This window comes from Artibeus jamaicensis, unplaced genomic scaffold, assembly GCF_021234435.1.
Source record: "Artibeus jamaicensis isolate MK-2021 breed Jamaican fruit bat unplaced genomic scaffold, CSHL_Jam_final contig_3126, whole genome shotgun sequence".
Taxonomy (NCBI): domain Eukaryota; kingdom Metazoa; phylum Chordata; class Mammalia; order Chiroptera; family Phyllostomidae; genus Artibeus; species Artibeus jamaicensis.
In genome coordinates this window covers 3,806,264-3,833,280 of record NW_026521723.1, presented here as the reverse complement: position 1 = coordinate 3,833,280, position 27,017 = coordinate 3,806,264, and the positions used below count along the sequence as shown (strand labels likewise).

At 38.2% G+C, this 27,017-nt stretch overlaps 1 protein-coding gene across 1 annotated transcript in view; it reads right to left on the bottom strand.

The window, feature by feature from the left end:
* Positions 1-27,017, bottom strand: part of ALCAM (activated leukocyte cell adhesion molecule) — a 198,332-nt gene that overhangs the window by 39,744 nt on the left and 131,571 nt on the right. Inside the window, exons 2-6 of the mRNA XM_053663166.1 lie at positions 15,569-15,669; positions 11,711-11,930; positions 5,337-5,401; positions 4,060-4,147; positions 3,417-3,599 (exon numbers count right to left, since the gene is read on the bottom strand). Of these exons, the coding sequence (XP_053519141.1) occupies positions 3,417-3,599; positions 4,060-4,147; positions 5,337-5,401; positions 11,711-11,930; positions 15,569-15,669 (657 nt within the window). The remainder of the gene's footprint in view (positions 1-3,416; positions 3,600-4,059; positions 4,148-5,336; positions 5,402-11,710; positions 11,931-15,568; positions 15,670-27,017) is intronic.

Here is a 27,017-nt window from a genome sequence, read left to right as displayed (position 1 = left end):
AACACAGTAATTTTCTCAACGTCCACTAACATGTCTCCAACAGAACTAGTGATCTCTTGCATTCCCTTTGCCCCTGACTTTGAATTTTTCTCTGTCATTCTGCCAGTTACTCTGGCTTTCTCCTTTGTCTCCCCTTATCCATTCAATCACCCAGTGTTGATGACTACTACCTAATATATTTGGCATGTGATTCCCCCCTCCTCCTTCTACCACACTTCCCTAGTCCAGGCTCAAGTTAACCTTCATGGGAAACGCTGCCACCAAACCTCATGCCGTCTCTCACCTTGAACCTTTCTTTTTTCTACTCCCTCATACACAGGGGTGGGCCAAAGTAGGCTTACAGTTGTGAGTCCATGATACAGTCTATTCTATATTACTATTGATTAATTATTGTATTGTCCATACAAACCCTTGTAAACCCCCTTTTGCCCACCCCTGTATACTTCCTCTCAATCAGTCTAAGCCGTGCTCTACCGCAATGCCATTCAAACCCCTCATGGATTCCCAACAGGTCAGAGTGCGATAAATATTTCTTACCCTAGTACCTCTGTTTCATCTCACAGCTCGACATACCGCTACATAACGAACAAAAGAGTCAAAAGAGTCTACTCCATTTTTGTTCCTCCCTTCTCTGCGTGTATCTTTCTGTCCAGTCACTTATTCATCTGTTAGCTCATATTTACTTTCTGCAGGTACAAAGTGCTAGAGTGATAAAGGTGAACGCAGCCTAGTCCCTGCCCTCAATGAACTTTCAAAATTTTGATCACACCACACTTAACATGTAAGACTGTAAATGTTAAACTGCATATGATGCAAGCAGAGTGGCCACTGGTGGCTGACAGGTGCATGAAACTGGGGAGCTTCTAGCAGGAATGGGCCTGGGTTTGGGTTCTGAAGACTAAGGAGGTGTCTGTGAGATGATGAAGGTGAGGTGGTAACAGTGTATGGCTGGGCATGTAAGCGGTGTCTTCCAGGAAGAAGCTGGAGAAGAGGACAGACTGTGGTGAGTGCAGTGAAGACATGGAGGCTGAGACAGAGGGCAGGACCGTGTCTACAGGGGACTTGAGAAACACCCGCCTGGAGTGTGGAGAGCGGTCTCCGAGACCTGAGGTGTCGTCACGGAATTTTAATCGCAGCCATGACACGGCTGCATTGTGTTTTAGGAAGATACTTCTGACAGCAGCTTGGAGGACAGTTTGGAATGAATGAAAAAGACGAATGCTAGTTAGAAAATGGTCACAAAAATGCAGGCGATGAAGAATCATGTCATAATCTTAGGCAGTGTCAGAAGGCAGAAATGAGATAAACACAAAGATTAAAGAACTGGATTCTTTTAAGAATTCTTTACTGACTGAATAGGTGAAGGAGTGAACTAGTTCATCTTCCTCCAGATGAATTTATCAAACTTCCTTTCCTCGAATGGGCTGCGTGTCCTGCCCATTCAGCTGTCTCCTTCTCCCCTCTGGCATCCCCCTGGGGCAGTGGTTCTCTGTGTGTGGTCCTCAGGTCAGCAATGACAGAATCACCAGGGAACTTGCTATAAATGCAAAGTGCCAGGCTTCTCCCAGGAGCCAGTGGGTGAAAAGCTTGGGCAGGGGCAGCAATCTGTGCTCTGGCAAGTTCTCCAGGTGATGTTGATGCTAGAGTTTGACACTCACTGTCTCTGAGCACCTGACCTTCTAGGGCTGCTCACCAAGTTCCAGTGGCACTCAGACCATTTGTACTCTTCCACTGGCAATTTCCTTCTGATACAAGTGTCTTACTTCTCTACTGAAGTAGCAAATTATCAGAACTATGTTTCAGACACTTCTCTGTCCTCACCGTGAAGCCTGCCAAGAACTGCAAAAACTGTGCCTTCTCAAAAGCCACACCAAAGGCGCCCACACTGCCAGTCACAGGAAAATCATTTCCTTCAATAAGACCAAGGACTTTTCTCCCTGCCCAAGTCTCTGTGCCCGGTACTTGCAAACACTTTTGTTCTTTCTGAAGCCAATTTCCCAGTCTTTATGACTCATCCTCATGTTCTTTCCTATCTTGCACCCCTGCACTTATACCAAGACAGTTTATTTCCAATGGGATATTTTTGAACAGACAAAACTCTTCCTTCACTTACAGAAATGACAGATAGATTTTCAATAAGCTGTACGTGATGCAGTCCTCTCAATTTTAGTTTTTAAATCAGGTTGAAATGGATTGCAAAGTTAAAGGCAAAAGCAACCCTTAATTATTAGGGCAAGTAGAATTTCAGTATTGTTCTTACATAAGGTTCCACACTATAAAGTGTGGTTCTATAAAGAACCAAAATAGAAATGTACGTGGGTAAAACTCTCTGAAAGCTCAAGTAGAATTTATGTCCTTCCTCCAGAACAGATATAGAAGTTCAAGGTTATTCTACAACATATGGCAGTATTACAAATTTTGATGTAGTTAAAAATAATAAAATTCTTTCTTTTTCCAAAGAAGATATCACTACCATCTCCTAATGTAGTAATTAATAATAATCACTTTGTAACATTGACAATAGTAATTAATAATGAGCATTCAATGTGTTATATAGGGTGCTATTTTAGATTTGTGACTTCACTTAATCTCTACAAGGACACTATGAGTTAATTATTAATACTATATTTTTTCCTATTTTGAGATAAGAAAAGTGAGACTTGAGTACTGAAACTACTCTTCCAGAAACACACAGTGTGGGCACTGCTGGGACAGGGTCCCCAGCGTGTTTGCCCTTAACCACTAGGTTACCTTGGCACCAGCTCACAGGGAAGAGCATGGCATTGGAGAAAAGGGTTCTAACCCAGTGTCTACAGCTAGGTTACAACAGGTTTCTGTCATCACATTATTGCTGATCAAACTAACTGAGTTAGACCAGATGATCAAGAAGTTTCCTTTGTGATCTATTATTATGTTTCAAATCTAAGAAATAAAGTTAACCAAAACATCTTGGAATACAACATCCTATTTTACTTAGGCAACTGATTTCATAAATAAAATAAATCTCTTATTGAAATGGAAATCACTTATCGAGAAGACCAATCAGTCATAGCCTCTATTCACCTGTCATTCACTCAGAAAACCAGGTGGCATTTTGAACTCCTATAAAGTTCATGGCTGAGGACCAACAGAAGGGATAAGACTAAGTTAAAGATCTTGTCTTTAAGGAGCTTAGTATCTAGCAGAATACAGGAACGTGCTCATAAATAATAAAGAGTGAAAGATATCACAAGACTTGTAAGCCTTCACTCTATAGGTCTTTCAATGAGGAAGAGATTATTGGGCTGCTGTGGAGTAGGGGTGAGGATTGAAGTTGAATCCAAAAATCATTAGTATTGGGACTTAAAAGAATGATAAGCATTTAAATATTTTTCCTAATGCATTAAAACTGCATAATTATATGTCAAATTACTTACAGTGGATATCAAAGATTGCTTGTTCAGAATAAAGAGTTTTCTGTCCTGATGGTCCGTAATATGTCACAGAGCAGGTGAACGGCATGTGTATGTCGGCCTTGGTTGTCTTGTACTCCAGTGATGAAGTCATGGTATACAGCTGAGTTACTGGGTCCACCTCCTTTTTAAAAATTATCACCACCGCTGAAGAAAATACAGAACACTAATGACAGGATCTTTCATCAGAAAATCACAATTCCACCATTCTTAATGAAACGGCACAATGCCTTTTTGTCCTTCTCGATGTACTTAACAGGAGGGAAAAGTGGCCTGTAGTGAGGCAGATGTTTTTTTCAAAGCCATGAATCAGAGACAAGGACAGAATAGAATCCTGGAATCTGATTTCCCATTCCCTTTAATTAACTTCTAAAACATGTCACATACAGAAGTAATTTTCTTTGCTCTTGATTCTTTTGCACAAGGGCTAAAATGGTGTTTTTTTTCTTAAAATCATTTAATGATTTAATGGACATGTAAAGTAACAAAGCAGAGAGTCATAGATCAAAAGACAGCAGCACATTTAGATGTGGGGTAGTTTAAGAAATCCCTCGATGAGAGAAAGTCAAAACAGGCCATCAGAGTGCGTGGCCGCCTTCACACCCACCTCCTTCCAGGGGCTGCAGCCCCTGTCCACTCCGGTACCAGGTGACGTTGCCTTCGGGGTAACTGTCTTTTGAAATGCAGTCACCCAACTGCAAAACAAAGAGGAAATGTTACTACCTCAGTTTCCTCGGTGACTGTCAATGCCGAAGCTCAAAATCCTCAGAGAATTTGGGGGTCAGCCCAAAGGTTTCTGGCCCATTCATTTCCTAAGTACCAACTAAGGACTGTATAAATGCTCTCTTTTATAAGAACAACGTTTTACACTTAAAATTATGGTGTTGCTCATTTAAAAATACACCATAGATACTGCACCTGTTAATAAAACCATTTATGTAAAAACGTTATCAAATTCATTTTGACATTAGTCATTTTTAACATGAATGGAATGGCACAATCGCAAGAACACTGGCTATGGCCAAGGTTCACAGACCTGCCTGTGCAGGAGTCGTTCACAGCGTCAGCGTGTGGCTGCCTTCCCAGCTTCACACCACAGGCCTTCCAGACGCAATATGGTCCACCACTTTCCTTCAAATGTGTTTTAACTTTAACACTTAGTGTTTACAAACTAACATTATGTGGGAAAGTTTAATCTGCTGCAAAAAATTCCAGACTTGTTTTCTCCCCCTACAATGCAAAATTGAAGTGTCTTACCCAGTGAAAATGGGATTATTGGGCAATTAATGTGCCAAACTGTGGAACTCCAGATCTGTCCCTCCTTTGTGACAACCTCCTTTCCAACCCCTGCAGGCGCGATCTTTCAAATCTGGTCGTCTCACACCTTTACTTGAACTTTTCAGTAATTTGTCAGTAGTATAAAATCCATATCCCCTACCTGACACATAAGGCCTATCATAATCCACCCTCTCCTTACCTTTCAGGATTTATCTTCACTTTCTCATCCACTGCCTTAGCATCCAAAATTCTGACCGGCAATGCAAATAACTCAGTGTTTCCCCCAAATGTCATTGTCTTTCATATCATAGTAATTCAAATTGCTGGTAAAATCTACTCATCTTTCATGGCTCCATTAAATATTCAGTTCATTCAAACAAGAAAGACATGCCTCTTTTCACTCTCACTTCCCTCTGCTCCCTTCAGAAATGGCATCACCTTCCCCTGCGCCCCACAGTCCCTCTGGCAGACTTTCTGACCCGCACCTGCAACACTGTCAGCTGCACCAGGGACAAAGCTTATCTTATTTGTCCTGGTGTCTGAGGTCGGGTGAAGGCATTTAATAGTAGGCTAAGTAAAGGCAACCAATGAAAAGCAAACGCTTACCTTTTTTAGCTGCTCTGTTTCAAGAAATGGTGCTTTGCTAACAATTTCAGGTTTAGACGGTTGCTCTAAAGTTAAGTAGAGAAAGGTTTTAAGTGCACATGAAAGTATAACAGGATGTTGTGATTTCACTTACAAAAGTACTTCATTTATTCAAAGTAGAAAATCAAGCAATAGCATATAGGATAGGCTTTCTATATAATATGTTAAGGGAGAAGTCTAGTCCACACCCTTTGAATATTTGCTACATGATGTTAAATATTTTAAATGCTTATAACTCCTTTGCAAAAAGGATCAATAATGGTTTTGGACATCTTATACACAATGAATATGAATTTGATAGTGAAACAGGTTAATGTGCTAGAGAGGATGTGTTATCTCCAATTGATTACTGTGTCCATTATCAGCGCTTCCACTCCTCAGGTGCAGATCCTAATCCACATGACCAGAATCACAGCAGCACTCACTGATTTAAACGGCGGGTTTCTGAGCCCTACCTGGCCAAATGAACCCAAATCTCTGGGGGAGAAATTCTATAAATCTACATTTTAAACAAGTTCCATAGGGAATTTTGGGCACAATAAAGTTTAAGAGTCATTGCTTTAAAGTCATGAGAAAATGCTAAGTTAGTTTAGGGACACTGAGGCCCAGGTTTCCACTGTATCCTCAATCTTATCTTTTAAGTGAAGTCACATTGCAACACTACAAATGTAGTGAAATCTTTCAAGTTTGGAACCTGAGGGAATGAAGAGAAACATTTCAAATACAGGAAATTCTGTAAACATAAATTCTAATAGAGGTTTCAGAAAGAACTGATTAAAAAATTCAGCAACAAGGTATTATTTAAGCTTATTTTAGGTTAGTTTATTCTGAGGTCCAACAATTAGTCTACAGAAAATGGATAGTGCCTTGTTGGCACTGACATCTCTGAGTCACATGGAGCAGAATTATTCTTTTCTTATATAAATAGATAAATAAAAATAACCAGCTATGCTTTCCTTTAGACTCTTATTGTTTACCATCTCTAATACTTATAATTTTGATTAACAAACTAAACTAAGTTGGCATAATTATTACTAGTTATCAGACAAGTTACCTACCCAGAGCATTACAGAAAATGAAGATGGAAATAAAAAAGTCTTTAGTGTAGCAAAATAAATATCAGTAAGACTATATACAAAATATCTATACTTCTTCAGGTGAATATTGGGTTGATTTCCCTTTTGCAATTATGTTTTATATTATTATTATTATTAATAATAATAACAATAATAAATCTGGGCCCTAGCTGCTGTAGCTCAGTGGATTGAGTGCCAGACTGTGAACCAAAGGGTCACCAATTTGATTCCCAGTCAGGGCACATGCCTGGGTTGCAGGCCAGGTCCCCAGTGAGGGGCACTCGAGAGGCAACCATGTACTGATGTTTCTATCCCTCTCTTTCTCCCTCCTTCCCCCTCTCTAAAAATAAAATCTTAAAAAACATATAAATCTGCCCATGTGTGGAACTCATGTACTTTAAGAGGGTTCATTTAAACCACTGATTCTAGAAATATAATTCTCCTAATATACTTTTCACAACAGTGATTATCAATTTCCTAAACACGTAGATTGGAAACAAAATATTAAAAAGGTGGAAAATATAAACAAGAAATATGGAAAACTAGAAAGCCAACTTCTAATGACAGAGACAACTACATCCACGTAAACAAGAAGTCCCATCTGACCGCCTGATTGTTAAAAATGTGATAGAAAAGCTTATAAAAACTGACAAAAACTCTAGTTTAAGCAGTCACTTCTGGGAAACATACAGTGGCAGACTAAGCCTTCCCATACACCAGTAAGCCTTGATGAGATCACTATTTTAATTTAATGTCACTAATATTCATAATTACAACTCTGAGCTATTGTTAATACATAAATTCTGTTCAGAATTTGTGTTTTAATGCAAATGTAACACATTGGAAAGAGGGCTGCAACCAAACTACTCAAATATAATGAAAATTCTTGGGGCTTAAGCATGTCAGACAAAATCTGCTGGGAACTGAAATCAGTGACACTGCTCTGAGAGCTGAAGTGAGGTGAGATATTAAATTTATTCATGTGGCCAATCAGAGTCAAAATTAACAGTAGCATCTAAGTCTGGAATACATGGAAGAATTTAAAAAATCCTCTGACAAAATGAAGGCTCTTAATACAAAATGTGGGCAGGTCATTTGGCTGAGTTGTACTACATCTTGGTTCGCCCAAAGCATGTATCTAACCAGTTGGACACATACTTCCTCTTACATGGAATGCATCTATTTCTCTCCCGTGCCTGGTAAACCCTGTGAGCTCTTATTAATGTACGTAAGACCATAAACAATTGGCCTTGTATAAAGGATTAACTTCCACTAATATTTTTAAAAGTTTATTCTTATTTCAATAAAATGAAACTATTGCAAATCCAGGGAAACTTGATGAAAGAATGCTGAAAGCTTAGTCCTCTTCACACTGTTATTTGTCTTTGTATTTGGAAGGGAACATCGCAGTGGGTACTGTGAAAGTAATGGTAATGCCTACTGAATTGATCTGAGTTATTTTCTCTTTAAAGTTTTGTTTAAAACCCTCTATGTTAACTCTATATTCTGTGTGAGTTTTCTCTTGTATTAGCTTGTAACAATCAATGAGTATTAGTTGGAAGACCATAAAAGGGGACACCTGTACTATTTTAACAAAATTGCATATTGATTCCGCAGGGTTCTAAAAACTTTACATGAATTATGTCTTAATATCATTCAAGGGTTCATAACCAAGTACAGAACTTAAAGATAAAGTCATGCCCCGAATTTATTTGCATTATTAAAATAATTTTGTCAAGGGTCTCACAGCTGAGTGAGGATGGAGTGATGAATGCACAACCGCCCTGTATCACCCACAAGGTACAGTGTAAACCCCACACAGGACAGCTCAGTCTGATGTGGGAGGAGAGGGAGGAAGGGCAGGCGCCCTGCTGCACTGACTCGAGAGTGCTTCCCTCAGTGCTTTGTCAGCACTCACCCCTCATAAATCCCGACGTAGTTTAAGTAAACCGTTGTAAGCATGGCATTAGTTTATTTTCCTCATGAGATGGGAAGGGTAATTTTTTAATATTTAAAGAGTCAAAATGAAATATACAATATAGGTCACATTTGTTAAATAGGTCATTCTCTGCCTTCTTCATTAAAAAAATATTTGCAGGTTGACTAACTTTCACAGGAAGTGGGGAAGAGGGATGCTCATTTGTGAAAGAACAGTGAGACCACAATCCACAGGCAAGCTCTAAAACAACTGTGTGAAGCAAACTAGCACCACCCATCAGTGAGAGAGGAGCTGGTCCAGATGCACACCACAGTCTCTGTCATGGGGACAGTCTCTCAGCTCCACAGACACTGGAGTGTAAGATTCTGGACAGGTTAGCCTGGATTGGTGGTCTGTGAATGCTTTTTTAGAAGTGTAGCTTTTCCGCCTGCCTCTATTTTACCCTGAACAAATTATCATGAAAAAAACTTTGAAATATTGAGTAGGTGGAATTCTAGCTAATCTAACAGAGGCAGCTCCTCACCTTCTCAGCTTTCTTCATTAATTTCTCAAGAGGACTCTAGGAACACAATGGGAAAACTGCCATCTAAGTCAGAGAACTTATTTTACTGATGAGGAGGGACTCACAGCCCCAGACGGGTGAAGTGACTTCTCAGTCTGACCAAGGTCAGAAATTACCAGCATATTAACAAGCTAGGTCTCCTGATAAGCAGCCCAGTGATTTTTCCATTACACCACCGAAAGCCACTTGGCAATCTGGGTACCCATTTGTCCTCTAACACCTTTTGCACAATGACTGGGACAAATCTTTGGGAACTATCAAAGGTCAATTCTTCCTTTTAAACGGTATTATTAGCTTCAAATGTGCATTAAATGCAAACAGTTTGATTTTGAGGCCACTCAGCTGCCAATGGAAAAAAGCTGTATTAGTGATTTATTTTGATCTGGGCTGCTTTTTTGAAATGACTTCTTGTTTCTGAGATACAGGTTAAAACTAAACAAACAACCCTACATCAGAGGTAACAAAGTCATCAGTCCAGGCTCCTGGGTTGAATAAATGCCATCTGACTTTGCCCGTGAGGACGACGCTTTGCAGCAAGCTGATCTGGGATTAGCTCACGTTAACCACACTCCTTTCTGTGGTACACAGTGCATGTTGCTAGGTGATTAGACAGAAGGAAACAGAGGACTGATTGATGAGCCTAGTAACTCCTAAGTGACTGCAATACATACTATGCACGAAATGAAAGCCTCCCCATCACAGCTGCTGTTTGCTTCATGAAAAGTGACCTAAAGTAAATTCATTATTTTTAAGAAAGTGAAGCCCCTATATGCTTTTGCAAACAGCTTCTTTGAACTGCGCTGTTCATTTTATTAGACTTGGAGTGTCCCACGGTTTCTAGTATAAAACTCCATTTTCAAAAGTGTGTAATTTGTCTGTTTAAATTCTCCCTGGCCCAGAGCCTGGAATGCAAATTCTGTTCCTGAGAGTCACTTTGTTTTCAACAGCATTCAGAGGCGAGGGGGAGGGCGCTGACTGTATGCGGGTGAGTTTGTTGCCTCGATCAGAGAAGTGCTCTGCGCTCCACAATGGCTCACAGTCTTTATCTAAGGAGACCAACTGCATTTCTTCATATGGCATGTTTTTAAAAAGAGTATAGTTTGCACATTGTCACAACAAATGGGACAACCTGAATTTTCTCAACTTTCTTGTATACTACCTTGAGATTTGGTCATTTTGACCCGGTGAAGAGAAACCTGACAATGCCAATCATCACACATGACCTTTAGAGTCCCAGCAATTAATCTCGGTGCCTACGGTGGTACATTCTTGATACGTGCGTATATTTAATACATCATGGCCTAATTTAAACATTTTGGTTGCTGTCTTTAGAAAGTGTCCCTAGCACAGCATAATCCATCTCCCTAATTATCAGAGTGAAATAAAACAAAAGAAAGAACACAAATGGGGCGTTGCCAAATGCAGGATGCAGATTATTGGGGGTGTTTAACAGAGGGGCCATGGCTTATAAACACTTGGTATTTGGTTTGATTCCTAAAATAATGGGCACGAGTGGATGGTTTCTGGAAACTGCTCTCTAAGCTGAAAGGTAATCACCTAAAACATGTAAAAAATCGTTTACAAGTTTTTTTCTGGAGAACAAGGGTTTTCTCTCATAGGCTCAGCATCTCTGAGCCCATGTCCTGTGCCCACAGGGACGTAAAAGTCCGTGTGAACACTGAAGGGACAGCTCCCCTGAGCTGCGTTGGCTCTTACAGGAAAAGCGGAACGATTGTGGCTTCTTGCTGTGGTAGCAAGGCCTTGGGGCTTCTTTCTTCCATATTTATTTTAATCATTTCCAGGTGCTGTCAGGTCATTGGAAAGCAGAGGGACCAACTGAAGCAAGACCTTCCTCCCTAACGAACGACTGGCGTTCTGAAACTTGTGAGACTCTTTTTCTCCCAGGATTTTCTAGAATATTATGAGGTGAGGGAAGTGGGACTTTATACTCGAATATTAAAAGATGATCTAAGTAGAACTTCTCCAGTCATTCATTTGCATATCTATGTGCACAGGAGCTTTAACTATGGATCATTGTTAGGCAAAGTGGCCTTGCCATCAAGACTACCACAGTTACCGAAAGTTTCTTCTACGTTCTTCTCTTCTTTTAACCCTGCTGTATGTTTTCCCCCTTCTTGTTGTCTGCACACACATTCAGGATTACGGTAAGCTTCGTTATTTTAGGGCAATTTTATAAACGAAGTAAACACTTTGAAGAAATAAACCAGCAAGCATTTAAGGTCAGGATGTATGTGTGGGTGGGCTTATACACTCTTATTTTTAAAGCTTAGATTTCAAAATCACAAGAGAGTTTGGATTTGCCTGTATTGCACTGTTTTCACACATGAAAGTTCAATTTTATGTGGCCTGCTTAACACACTATATGTTTGCATGACATGAATGAATATATGTACGTAGGGATCTATGCACACCTCACAGAACATTTGTTTGTACATATCAGTGAAAGTTAAAGACCACAGGCCAATTTTCCCTTAGTAGTTCTCCATATCACAGGAAATTTTACCTGACAAAAGATCAGAGAACATTCTTTTAGTCCCTCGCTGCAAAAGACCTAGTTGAGTTTCGCAGTTTTTAGTTTTCCTCACTGACAGCATGCATGAGAATGAAGATCGCTAGACACCCTCTTACATGGATGTCTGCTCTGTGGACACCACAGAGGGTTCAGTCTTCTTTCTCAAGAGCACGTTCGAGGACCGGGCATCAACCCCACTTAGCAGGCACACCACAGACTACTTACTGAACACCCTGACTATCGTCGGCGCCTCAAACACGTCGTCCTCGGTCACTAGCATGCACACAAATCTCTTCTCATCGCTGATCCTCGCGTCACTGATAGACAACGTGTAGTTTTCCGAGAGGCTCAGTCTGTCTTTGTACTCGGGAACATCATCGTACTGCACACTCTTCTTCGTGGACGACCTGAAGGCAATAAATACTGGGGAGCCGTCGGGCTTTTCCTAAAAGTTAAAATAACAACGTATTTTAAAGACGAGCATATCCAGATGTTTCAGAGTCCCATCCCAAATAATATTCTTCCACCAGTTTTACAGTTGTGGCCAAGAAGAATAACTCGAATACAAGCCTCGCATAAATCTCTGGGTACAGAATTTCACTTCATAAGAGCAGCTGTAAGTTCTTTTCCAGGTATGAGCTTAAATACCTGAAAAAGAAATGGTAAAGCTCTAGGAATCTGAGATTTTCCTGCGCTGGGAGGGCAGAATTAGTGACTGCTTGAAAAGTGACAAGAGGTGCCCTTGTGTCCAGTATAAAGGAACAAACAGATGTAAACAAATACACAAGTGTTCATGTGGTATTCAGTTAACCATCGCAGCAAGCGCGCACCTGAGCTGCAAGGGTTCACTTAGCAATAACGGGGAATTCTCTTTTGCATATTCCTCACTTCCGTCCACATACTTCAAATGTCCATACCTTTCAGTTTCTGCCAAAACTGACACAGCTGACCTTTACACATAACACAGTTTAATGGTTCTTCATGGAAAGGCAGGATTTGCCCTTGTGAAACCCTCATGTCCATTTAGCCAGAGAATCAGATTAATCACTAAAATCCATAGTTTTGTTACTTCAGTCATAAAACTTAGCTCAGAGGGCTTTCATATAAAAGCTTATTATCAGAATAAAATATAATATGGGCATACGCGGCTATGCCAAAAGCACTGAGATATAATTCATTTCTACTCCTGCTCCTAGAAGAACATTCTTTCCTATTAAGAAATTTCATTTAAAATAGGAGAAATCTATCTTCTATTTCCCTCACAAGACCTTTGAGGAAAAAATATGATAAAGTATTTTAAAGTACATGGCAAATTTCAAGGTATTATATTTTAAAAATTATTGTGATTTGTTACTGCTCTGGACTAGATATTCATGTCCCCACCAAATCTATGTCAAAGTCTTAGCCCCCCATGTACTACTATCGGGGAGTGGAGCCTTTAAAGTAATTAGGTTCAAATGAGGCCACGGCAACGGTACCCTCATGATGGGATCCGTCCTTTATATGGAAGGTAAGACACATGGGGGTGTCTTTCCATAGAGCACAAAGAAGAGGTGATATGCGCACATAGCAGAAGGCCAGCAGGTCTGCTGTCTACCATTCAGGAGGAGTACCCCCACTAAGAGTGGAATGTGCCAGCCAGCACCTTGATCTTGGACTTCTCAGCCCCCAGAACTGTGAGAAATAAATCTGTTGTACAAGTTCATGTTTATGGTATTTTGTTACAGGGGACCACACTAGTGCAAGTACTAAGCTAATTTTCGACTTCACAAGTTTTAGTTGGTTGATTATATGAACACATTGCTAATATTCTCCTCAAATCTTTTAATTTTGTCACAGGTTTACAATGAAAATCCTTGCCCTAAATCATTACTGATTAAGAGAAATATGTTAGACCAGTAACCTTAAATTTGTTTCTTCATTCAATTATGCAATAAAGAAGTTATTAAATATTGAGTACTTAACTACATCCCAGGTTCTTTCTTTAGGCTTTCCACACATTAATTGATTTAATACCCATAACAACCCTGTATGTTAGAGTAAAGACATTAGTGCTATTTACAGATCAGACAATGGAGACAGGTTGGTTAAACAACTTGTTCAAAGGCCCAGCTACTTAAAGTGCCCCAGCAAAGCAAGACTGGAGCTCGGAGGTCTGGCTCCGTGATGACTACTGTGTACCACTCTCTACAGCCATTAGAGGCCACGTCCACGGAGGCAGAAACTGGTGAAGAGGTGGCGGGGGTGGGGTGCAAGGGGGTGCACAGGGAGGTAGGATCCTCATTCACTGGGAGATCACTGCACAGGAGGGGGGAAGGTGATCCGTCCTTCCTCAATGTTTGCTCCCTTTCACTCTTTCCAAACCTCCCATTTGTCTGTCAGGTTACATTAAACTAGAGGTTGTAGACTATGCTGCAAATCAATAGTTTTTAGAGCACATGGTATATCAAACGTATCTCGTCAGTTTATTGCTGAAGCTTTTTACTTAATGAACAATTTGAAAATTGCCATTACTGCTTGTTTCCACTACCGCTGTGCCCGTTCCGTTCAGGTGAAAATGAATCCCTGGGTTATTCTCAGAAAAGTCTGTGATCACAGAAGCTTCCACCCTCTGTGTTCTATTTATGTTGGCAGTCAATTTGAATCAACAAGTGAATTATGTGGTCATTTCCAGACTGTAGGAATTTTAGGGGTGGGAGTAGACTTTGTCTGCATAGGCCAAAGTCCATATGTCCACTTTTACAGGGAACAAGAAGGAGTCTGATGTGAGCAGGACGGCAGGAGGTGAGCCCGGAGAAGCACCCTGGTTCTCCTTTCCCACCTCCCTCACACACAATGAGCTTCGAGGGTTGCAGCCATAACAGGTTTCACATTTCACGGCGGCTATCACCCGCCAAGCTTTCTATAAGTATTCTGATAGGAGTTACTTCGTGTAAGCCTCATTACACTACAGGAAGATTATTCTTATCATCTCATGTTACTGATGAGAAAATGGGTAGTAATTCTGTGTCCTGAAGCCCACAGTGAGTGGGGCAGAGCCTGCTGGTCTGACCTCGGAACCCGTATTTTAAAAGAATGTGTTGTTTCGCCCTTTAGCTGCAGCCATAGTACGTTTCCCAAAGTGTGTTCTTTAGAATGTTTGCTTTTGCAGATATTTGAGGGGGAAAATTTGTGTGGTTAAATAAATAAGAGATGAATCAAACTCAGATAATTCATAATGCATCTTAACACATGAAATGCTCTAAAAAGTGCCGCACTAAAGGAACTTCAAAAGTTATTTGATCATCAAACCTTTTTCTTTTTCAGACATCTCTTAATATTTCAAGGAGCCATTCTGCTCAGGGAACCATGTCGATTTTAAGCTTGCAAACTACCACGGATCTCATATGAGGCAGCACTGGGAAATCATGCCTCAGAGACACCTCGTGTTGGTTTTAGTAATTAAATTGAGACAATTTGTCAGTCGATGTCACCTGACCACCTCACCTTCACCTACCAGGGTATCTACCTGCCATTTCTAGACCCCTCTGTACCTTGATACTCAAGAAAATGCGTTTTTGTTATCTGTAAGCAATGGATAAAATCAACAATATTAAACATAAAAAGGACCGACACATCAACACACCCCGAGACTAAATCGTCGGGGACAACCTGTGATACTGAGATGAACTTGCAGCGAACCTTTGGGCACCTTGGCTACTGTGCGTCCGGCCTTTGCCGCAGCCGCACCAAGCAGAACACCAGCGCGCAGCAGCCAGCTGCCACTGAGCCTTGTCCTGCACCCACTCGTTTTACTCTGGATCCCTGCATTTTGTTCCGCCTCAAACACTTAATGTTGAATTTTTCAGACTAATATGACCTAAGAATGAGGTGTTTACCACATTCATTTTAAAATAGTATTTGCTGTGTAAGACTTAGGAATTATTCTTCTGACATAATCAACATGTGAATTCTATGTGCCTACATTTGTACCAGAGTTGCATATTGCCATTATGTTAATTTGAAATTCACATTCACTCACAGGACGAATTTTATTTCAATAGCTAGAGGCAATTAAATAAATCCAAGGTAGGTCACACTTACATATTTCCATTTGCCAAACATGAGGTTCTGAGGTACGTCGAGTCGGCAAGGCATGGTAATGGTATCTCCGTATGCTGAATTTACAGTGTACAATCCAAGGCCTTAGAAAGAAGGAGAAAAAAAAAGACAGAAGATTTTAAGTGTTTTCTAGAGGTAACAATATACAAGGTACGTACAAGGTTCCCCTTACCCACAAGGTATGCACTCCAAGACCTCTGGTAGATGCCTGAAACCATGGATAGTAACAATCTCTAAATATATTATGTTTTTCATCAATATATAACATGGGGCAAAAATAGGTTTGCAGTTATTCATATGGAAAATAATATAATAACTAATCAATAATAATATAAGAATAAATTCTGTTTTGTGTACTCACAACTATAAACCTTCTTTTGACCCACCCTATATATATACCTATAATAATGTTAATTTGTAGATTGGGCACAATAAGAGATTAACAACAATGTAATGAACAATAAAATAGAATCAGGCAGGATAGCACAAGAGTTCATCACACTACTCAGAATGGTGCTCATTTAAACCTATAAATTGTTTACTTCTGTAATTTTCCCATTAATATTTTCTGATCTTGGTTAAAGCAAAGCCTTGGATAAAGGGTGAAGGGGTGGGAGGGGGCATCTGCTACATTTAACTGTAGTTTAAGAAGCATATCTTAGTGGAGGCTATTTATTATAATTTTATCTGAAATGACATACTAGAAGTGGGAAGCTAGAATGTATTTACTATTTAAATGTCATCACCTGTTATTTGGCTACTCAGCCTTTGAATGTTACACAATTTAAATTTAAACCCCCATCCCCCACAGTTTTCTCAGGGAATGCACAAGAGTGTATTCCTAAGGGATACAGTGACATGGGAGGGTGTATTTCCTCCGTATTTCAGAGGGAAAATCCCGTATTTCACAGAGGTGTGGGACCAGACAAAAATCAACATGTGTTAAGTTATCAAAACTAACTTTAAATGTAGTTATCTTTTTCACTTGAAATATTGTCATATTTATCTTCTGGAAACGTCTTTTAAGTATTAAAAACTAAGAGCTAATAATATATATGACCACACTAAATTTTAATTATAAGGGAAAATAAGCATGAAATGACTTCTTTTATAATAGCATTGGTTAAAATAGTAGTTTTAATTTGAATTGTTGATAAACTGTTATCACAATAAGAATTTGTTGTATGAAAAATCTTCATAAAGTATTTATAAAGAGATTATCCTGAATTTTTGGTAGACAGTCTAACTTATACCATAATTTACAACTAAGCTACTGAAAATGTCTTAGTCTTATTTAATTCTTCATGGAGAAAAAGATGTAAATGATACAAAATTATATTCTAAAGAAAACCCCATGGTTTTTGCATATGTATGTGTCAGACAATTCAAAGCCATATATATTAATGAAGTTTAAAAAAATTCAGACATTTAACTGGTCATTAGTACTTAGAAAACACCTCAGATTTTTTACCTCATATTATTTACAGTAATCTTTAAGGTTAGATCATTTTATAATTAAAATACCTGTATGTCATAACTGGATATATAGTGAAGGGGCTTAAGTACAGAAGAAAATGATATTTCGTCCACCAGGTGGTGCTACAGTGCAAAGCTAAGTCATGTGCAACACACAAATAAGACCACCTTATGATTTCATGAAGAAGCAGGACATGGTCAATACCACATTTCATTATTATCCATCAATCACAACGCATACAAAATTTCATATTGGGATAAAAATCATTAACCTTCATAAATAAAAATAGGTAATAAAATTCCTATCTTAAATTTCTGTCAGTTGAGGAAGCTACTTGTCTTTAAAGCAATTTTTGCTCCAGCGAACAAAATCATTACAAATTTTATGTATTTATGTCACATAACAACTAGTTTCCAGCATTTTAACATTTTAAAAATAAAGAACACAAATATAATGCATGAGAATGTGGTTTTCACTTGCTATTGAAGACAAGAGGTTTACTAAAATTGTTTGTTATATGTTCAGTGTTATTATAAAAAAACTACCTCATTAATTTTTAACTTGTTTAGTATTCTCCATATTGTAGCTTTAATTCATTTTAACTTAAAAGCATAGAAAACTTTAAGCCTCTAAATAAAGAGATGATCTCTTAGGCTTTATTAAAATAAAATTTGTGAGTGTTTAGACATATATTTGCAGACATGAAAACCAACTGGAGTTAGAAATTGCTTTATTTTACATGACAGTACTCATTTTCTATAATACTTTGGCTTCTAAATGTGCAACTTCTATCATGTATTTTAAGATCTGTTCCTGCACTACACAGGGGCAGGTAGCCAAACCAAGGAAACCATTTGGAGATATAATGTTTGCTTTTTCAAGTACATAGTAAGATACTTGAACATGTAATAACTGCAAGATAATCTGGGTCTATACCTTAGGTCATGGCAGGACATGCACCTCTAATTATCTCTTATCATTATAAAAGCACAATTAGTTTTGATGATTGACAATGCCCCAAAGAAGCGAAAACAACTTACAGAGATTAGGTACCAATGAGGTAAAATACTTTGCCAGTATACAGAGAAATAAGAAAATTCCTTTTCCCCAAATTTAGTGCATCACTATTTCTTTCAAACCATTTAGCTTTTATTTTCCCTAGAGAACTTAATGTGCTCTCTCTCTATATATATATATACCAAATTTTATAATAAATTTTAAAGCTCTATGAATTTCAAGTCCATAATGTCTCAGTGATGAAAGTGAAATTACAATGGGGAAGGGACCATATATAAGTTTAGTGTCTGCAACCCCAGGGGCAGCTCCTGGCATAATGGGCATATTTAATAAGATGGTTTCTCCTTTGAACATGGTGTTGTCCTTTGCATTTTGGTTATCAGATAACTTCTGAAAATCATGAGGGGGTTGATGACATTGGGATTTTGAGAATTCTTATTCCTACCACATATTGTCCTTAATGTATAGAAAACGTGGATTTGTGCTTGGATGGCATTCCCTTTTTTTGAAGAGAAACAACACAAAGCAAACATTTTTGTAAGAGTTTATGGGTGAAACTACAGGAGAAAACATTGCTCCCTCCTCTCTCAAGAGAAATTAAGGATTATCTGTGCTCTGTGCTTTGTAAAGGATGCTATGAAATGCCTTTTGCTTACTTGTAATGACCACAATAACTTAAGGATAATTTAAAGCAAAGGTAAGTTATTTAAACATTCATGCATTGGGTCTTTTAATGACAGCTTGACATCCAAAATTAGCCTGGACAGGACCCTTCAGAGCATAACAAGCATAAGGAAAATATGACATGCGACAAGAAAGAAGCCAGTAGGTGACAGGCCAGCAGTCAGTTACAAACGGAAGCACTGGTCCAGAGACTTAAGGCAGAATGAATGATAATTAGTTGGACAGAATTAGGGCCCCAGTCATGATGAGTTTAAAACAATTTTCAAGTTTGTTGTAATCATCAACCTTCCTCCTCTGGACTGATTCCCAGGTTCACCTGGGGGAAGGAGTAAATGCTTTAACTTGGGGGAGAGCTAACCTCTCTAACTCCCGAGGGATGGAGTGGCCACAAAGATGATTGATGTGGCACTGAGTCGGCATCCGGATTTTCTAAAGATGTCTCAGTCTTTGAGTGAAGTGCTGGTGAGACTCTAAGCACCCATTGACACAAATGATTCTATTTATACTTTTCATGGAAGAGGTTTCCTCTCTGAACTGCCAAGTCTGAATTAAATTTGGCTTGCTAGAATTCCCCGGCACTTTTTTCTCCTTGTAATATTAGTTGGTTAAATTATTCATGGTTTTGTAGCCTAGAGATTATTGGGCACTATTGCAGATATATTAGTAGAATGCCTATGATGTCCTTCCTCAAAGAGGTTAAATATAGAAAGTAGAAGAAATGTGTGTGTAGACAAGCATGTGCATTTCTATGTGGTATATGTTATATCTATGTGTATAAGCATATGCCATAAGACACTTTAAAGTGGTCTAGAACATTTTTGTGTTGTGTTCTATACATTTAAGGTAGTGTTATAAATTATTAATACTACTGTTCTTATAAAAATGTCCTGGCATAAAATAAAATATAAAAACATGTCAGATTTGAGATGTGTATACTTATTTAAGTATTTTTATGAAGACTTATTAACTAAAGATTAAGAAGCATAGAACTGGAGAGGCTATACAGGAGAATTCAGACATAATACATGAGAAAAACCACAGCATAAGGAGAATCTCTTGGCCAAATAATTCTGACACGTACCCTCTCAGGCAGGTGGTCACAAAATGCAAGGTAGTCATGGTTGTGAATTTTGTACAACAAATGGTTTAAAGAGGCCCTGAAAACGAACTCTGGTAAAAAACTGAAGTTAGGCGAATGCTCTTTATTTCAAACTGAAATAATAAAAATATACTAATATTCATCACACTGGTGAGAAATACTTTTTCTGTAAAAATTAATTCTTAAGGAATATTGAGTGCAAGTAATTATTGTTTTTGCATTGTTAACATAGACACTTGAGTTCAGGTGACTTAAGATTCAGAATCTGCCACCACATTTCAAGCAGAAGATCATTAAAGAGTATAGAAAATAGAATAAAAATTAAAGAGAATCTATTTTTACATGGTGTAATTGATCATGGCTAATTATTTTCTATTGCATTGATATTTTAATAGCATCATCAGTCTTAAAAGCATTTTTAGCTCTGCGTTCCTCCTCGGTGTCCTAGAGGGGTTACTCACAACTACCATAGGCTCAGAGCTTATAAGAAATAACTCCCAGTTATACGGAAATTTTAGAGAAATTTATTTGTGCAAAAGAACCGTTGGGGAGGAAGTAGGTGGAAACAAGAGAGTTATCTTTAGAAGTTACTTTCATATTTACGTGGCTGAATTTGAAGGGTAAACATGCTAATAATGTCCGTATATGCTTTATTAATAAATTTGCATGAGTACAACTTTAACTCAAACATGGAGACATTTTGTAACATCGGTTTATAGTGGTGTTTCTCAACCTCATCACTGCCGACATTTGGGCGGAATAAATCTTTATCGTGGAGGGCTGTCCTATGTGTGTGTAGCAGCATCCCTGCCCCTTGCCCATGAGATGTGAATAGCACCCTCCCCCACTTACGACAACAAGAAAATCTCCTGATATGACAAAGGTCCCTGGGAGAAAAGTGGCCCCCAGGCTCTCCACTAGCTGATAACCACTCCACTCATTTAGACCTTCCATCAGACTTCTTTCATCCAATAGGACTGGTTTCCAATAAAGGGATTTTGTTACAAACAAGAATCTTAGTGCAGGACTAAGTTAGTAGGAGTGAATGTGAATGAAAGGATGGAGCCAGAAAGAGCACATCATAATGCTTTGTTATTATCAAATTCAAATTGGTTTTCCTCACACAGCATCTTACATTAAACCACACAGGGGCAGGCGTTGATTCCCAACTCTAGGAATTTGAGATTCAATTTCTTTACAGAAATGTCAAGAAACATTCTGTCTAATAAGTTTAACTCATGTGCCACAACCAAACACAAATTATACATGCTATATGTACTTTCTAAACTATACATATGACCTTTTATTTAATAAGATAATAGATCATAGTTCTCTTGATAGAAGGTGAAGTAAACAGCTTTAAAGTATCTTCCAAACCTGTGATTTTATGATTCAATGACACAAAGTCATCTCACTACTCTTCCCATACTTATTTGCATTAAATACGAGTTTAAGGTTTTGTGAAGGTCGTGTGATATAAAACAAGTAAGACCGTGTGTGTGCACTTTGTGCATTACAAGAGCCTGTAATTCCCAAGTAATTTAGAACAGACGCAGATGGGAGAAGGCATCTGATAGAATCCAACATTATCTCATTATTTGAGAACTGAGAAAAGGGTTTTTCTCCTCTCATTTTCTTTTATAATTTCCTGTCCATAAACTTGGGTAGCTGGAGGTGAAGTTGTATCCTTGCTGAATCTGAAGTAGGGGTACATTTGTTTAACATTTACTTTCTGCACTGCCTTTCAAAGGGTCATGTATTGTAAAGTAGGTATGATTGTATAAACCCTGTAAGAAAATCAGTAATTATTCTGGTCTTTTTCTCCCATCAGTTCCTACAATTCTATAAGTGCGCTACATGGTACCTTTAGATACAACAGTGAGGCCACTGTGGAATAACATTTAAAGGGAAGAGGACCACCTTATTATATTATAAAATACTGCTGGTATACAGAACTATATTTTAGGATATGTGCTCTTTACTTCATTAGAAATTTGGTATATTATAATGCTCAAACTATCAATTTTTTAAAGTATAGGTTAGTATAATAATCCATATTGTATTTCAAAAAGATGATTTAGCCCTGGCTGGTGTAGCTCAGTGGATTGAGCGCGGGCCTGCGAACCAGAGAATCGCAGTTCGATTCCCAATCAGGGCACATTCCTGGGTTGCAGGCCAGTTCCCTGCGGGGGACTCATGAGAAGCAACCATACATTGACGTTTCTCTCCCTCTCTCCTTCCCTTCCCCTCTAAAGATAAATAAATAAAATCTTTAAAAAAATAAAAAATAAATAAAAAGATGATTTATAAAAAGCAATACAAATTTTAAAATAGTATCAGTGTTTGCACTACTGTGCTGAAAATGATCTTCTCAATTTGCTAGCTCCCCATAGTTCATTACACAATAAGCATGGGGTGATCTATGAGGTTGGGTAAGTCATGATTCTTCCCAATTAGCTTAGGCTTTGCCCGCCTCTCCTTCATTTTATCATTATTCCTTAGGCTCTGGCTGAGTATTTATACATTCTTTAAGGCCTATCTCAAAATCATTCGTTTATACATTCAATCACGCATCATCTATTTACTGAGCACCTACTTCAGGCACATTGCTAGGTGCTCTTTGTGGGGAAAACACAGAAAAAGAACACTGAAGCCTGTTCCTTAAAGAACATGATGGAATACGTATGCTCCGCCAAATAGATGGTCTAAGTGTCGTGGGAATGCAAAGAAAGGAATCCCAAAGATGAACGAACTTGAGGATACTGGTAAAGGCTTCTTGGAAGAAATTTCATTTACCTTGGTCACTAAATAAAGGTTTCTATAGATGGAGAGAGAAGTACTCCTTCAGCAGAAAGTCATACACAGTACCTACCAGGTAGAGGTACTGTCACTTGGTCTCCTCTTTTACGGCAAACTCCATTTCTTTAATTAGAACAATTTCTACAGAGTGAATATTTGGTCTTCACATGGGCTATGTCCTACCATCCAAGTACTAAGCAGACCCGACCCTGCTTAGCTTCCGAGATCAGACGAAATCAGGCACATTCAGGGTGGTGTGGCTGTAGACTGGGTTATTGTCCTAAGACTGGCAGTTTTCCCAAATTCATAAATGCAAGTAAAAGCTGCCTAATAAAGTGCAATAACAAATTGTTAGCTTTCTTGACTTTCACCTTCAGAACTAGCATTTGGATTCCTTTTGGGACTACTTTAAATTATAAGCAAAAAATTCTATCTAAAATTGTTTCAAAGCAACAGAATTGATTTAAGTTGTAGATGCTCATTTTTATTTTTTGAGAGATGCCTCATCAATTATAAATCAGCCAATGTGTAGATTCTCCTGCACTTGTTAGAATTTAACCTGGGGTCCATAACAAACTCCAGGGCATCTATGATTCCTCCAAACCAATGTGTAAAAGCCCAAAACTGTGGTGCATAAGAACATTTATTTTATGCAGAGAGAATTCAAGGCTTCCATCAGATTGTCAAAGAGAACATTATATAAAAAATAGAATATTTAAGGTTCCTTCTAATTTGAACAGAACTTGGGGAAGCACAATGTGCTGGTATCCATCCGATGTTAAAAGGCTAATGCCCTTCCAGCCAGTCGTGCTAACACTGGGAATCTGTCCCACAAACATTTTTTGCACAAGTGCACAATTGTATACAAAGATAACACAGTGTCGTTTTCAACACTAAAACACTGGAGTGACTTAAATTTTTTTAACATGGGAATAATAAAATAAAGTGTATACCCATGCAATGTTATACACAAACCCATTGAAAAGAACTGAGAGCCAAATATATTCTTTCTTTTCTCTTTCTATTCTATCCTTCATTCATTTACTGACTACTGAGTGTTTACTTTGTGCCAACACCTGTTCCTGGGTGGGAAATCCAGCAGTAACAAACAAACAAACAAATAAATCACATCTGATAAGCTTGCTCTCATGGGGTTTAAATGATAAATATACATATAAATATATACATTTGTTTATTATTTAAAGTTTAATTTCTCTTTAATAAGGGGGAAATTATCAGTTTAATTCCCCCAGTACACCTCAAGCTATTGGAGGGAGAAGCCCACCTTTCGCTCATTTTGAAATTTGCTGCAGGGGCTCAATAATAACGGGTAAAACAGCACCCTGCCGCACTGTACTGAAGGGACCTCTCAAGAACGTATTCCTGGAGCCCATATTCTGTTCTCTGCATTTAGCATCCCAGAAAGCCATCTGCTATTTTTTGAAATTCTAAGGAATCCAACAAGGTAAGGGCAGGGGGCACTATGCTGATTAGAAGTCAGTATCTTAAAATTGTTCAAACAAAGCTATTTTTGCTTTAAAAAACTTTTTATAGGCATGTAACATACAGGCAAAACAGTGCACAGACCTAAACTTTTTGAGATGTTACTAAAATCATCAAGTTTAAAGGTTCTTTAGCAACTAACTGTCCTCACACTCTCTGTTGTCATGAGACCAGGATTCCCACACATTTGTCCCAGAGCTGACCTCTGTGTTTACCAAGCCATCATTCCTCAGGATGAATTTTTGACTAGGTTATGGGGCCAATGGCGGCATGCCAAAACACTGGTCTTTTTGCAGGGACAAACTTAAATAAAAAAAGCACTTAAAAACAGTTAGTGCTGGGCGTGCCTGCATGTGCATTCATGGGAAGTAAGGGGAGAAAGGGCAAACGCATTAATCCACAGGCTTTAAATTTTACATACGGAAAGAACAATATTCTATATTTTACTTTAAAGCAGATGTTCACAATGAAGAAGTCTAAACATGAGACCGTTTAAGCATATTTTCCTTTATACTATGTAGTTTGCTCATTATAAAAGTTAAAAACTTTTATGTAATTAACTTCTGTTAGTTGAAGTTCATAAAACTGACTATTATCTACTATCATACTGCTTCTAATTATCTGGGACTTGATGCCGTGTTTTTAAGATGTTCATACAAGGAGAGTCCGCCACCCAGACAATTATTCAATATAATGCAATAGAAGAAAAATAATAAGTAAAATATTATTTTCCTCTGCCCCACTTCCTGCATTTGTTTTTACACTGTACACAGATCCTTAGGACTTCACTTTGGAGCTAGCTTAACAAAAGAGATAGGTAGTAGAAATCAGTATTTGAAAACTCCCTGGGTTAAAATAATGCAAAGGAAAGATGAGAACTTTTGTGCTCCGTTGCTCTGAATATTTTCTGAGCATGAATTCCAGGTTTAACTACTTAAGAGTATCTGTTACATTTGAATGGTGATACTTACATTTTCTTGTGTATTTTGACATACATTTTATTGAAATTGTAAATACAATTCAATTACTTTTAGCAAGAACAATAACTGTGCTGTATTCTTGAAAACACTATCAACAGGAAAGCAGGCACAAAGCTTCCCAAAGACCTAAAGTGCAATATCTGAAGTAATGGAGACTTCTGGAATTGAGATGGGAGTCTGCCTTAGAAAGAGTTCATAGTTATTGTAACATTACTAAATTTGTTCGTACAGCAAATAATTTAATGCTGTACAACTAAAAGATCTCTTGATTTGAGAAACTCAAAGCTATCCTTGATAACAACCCCCCAAATCAAACAAATTTCTGACAGCTTAACTATTTCTCAAAATATCTTAGAAGATATATCACAAAGAGTTTTAGCTAATAAGGATCATCATTATTTTCACAGAAAACTTCGGTTAGTAACTTGTGTTAATTGTATTGCTTTACCATTTAAAGTACTATTCAACAGCATTAGAGAATTTGTAATTGTAACTGAGGTAGTTATTACCAGTGATAGCTAATGAATTGTGAAGGCTACAGAATGAGTAGAATAGTAAACATTTGCTTCTGGATTGGTTGAATGGTCTAGTCAAGTATGCTAGCTTCTGGTATATGTCATATTAAGTATTAACTAAATACCAAAAAAATGTTTACATAGGATGAAATAGGTTTTTGCTATCGTTTGTTTTTCCCATGAATCCCAATTAGCATTGCCTACATCTCCTGAGCATATAGATTTCAATCAAATATGGTAAGTAATAAAAGTTAAAAAGTTATTTAATAGGTTTTCTCACATATGAATATGTACACATTGCTGACTGGTTTCCAGGACAGAAATTTGTGTAAATTCTATGCTTTTAATTGACAACTCCCAAGAGGGGTTGTAATATAATTTTAGGTCACAGGAGAAAAATGATGGCTTTTTATGGCATTTCCCCTTTCGTTATAAACTAAATGCAGCTTGACTATAAAATCTAGTTTTCCAGTTTTGAGGAGAAAGAAGCAATAGAAAGATTTGTCCAAGATAATAAATAAATTTGAAAGAGATGAAAATCATAAGAAACATAACATTTAGAAATACAACAAAGAGTTACATGTACCTAGGAAATCAGCATAATCTGTTATCTGAAACTGAAAGCATCTTCCAGACTTGGGAGACCTTGAGTCACCTCAGAGACCAAGTAAGCATGGAAAACAATACCCACAGTAGCGTGTCCACGGTGACAGCTCCTTGAAGCAGCTGTGGAATGCATGAGCTCGTGGAGACAAGTATGTCACGTATTAATATTAACAATAATGTTTTATATATTCCATTTTCCCTGACAGTCATTACTCTTAATTGATGAGTGGGAGGAAAAAAAGGGAAAGAGAACAAGATAATTTAGGAAGGTGATGGGTAGAGATGAGAGATATAGGAAACTATATTGAAAGGAAGTTTTATCATTTCTAAGGGTGTCAGGGTGAAGGCATATTAAAAGATTTTTAAAAATCTTGTGAAATCTGGACCTGAAGTTGGCTCCAGCTTTGAAACCTTTTCTAATTCTCAAAGACTTGAACTCTGAAAGCTCCATCTCATAATCCCAGCGGCCAATTAAAACTTTAAAATGGGCTGTATTTGTGCTTTAATTTAGAAAATGGCTTAATGCATCACAGAAAAAATGTTGGAAAACTAGCTATCATGGACAAGATGGGCATGAAAATGTACCTCATAGCCTCCAATTGCAAGGAATGTAACTTTCCAAGGGCTGCAGCTGTGACCCTCTAATATCCATCACCAAGTTTGTGCTAAAGCCACACTTTCCACCACTGTTCCCAGCTCCTGACCAAGCAGGGCAGGCATATGAAGGCATGCAAGTTTCTGGGAGAAAAGC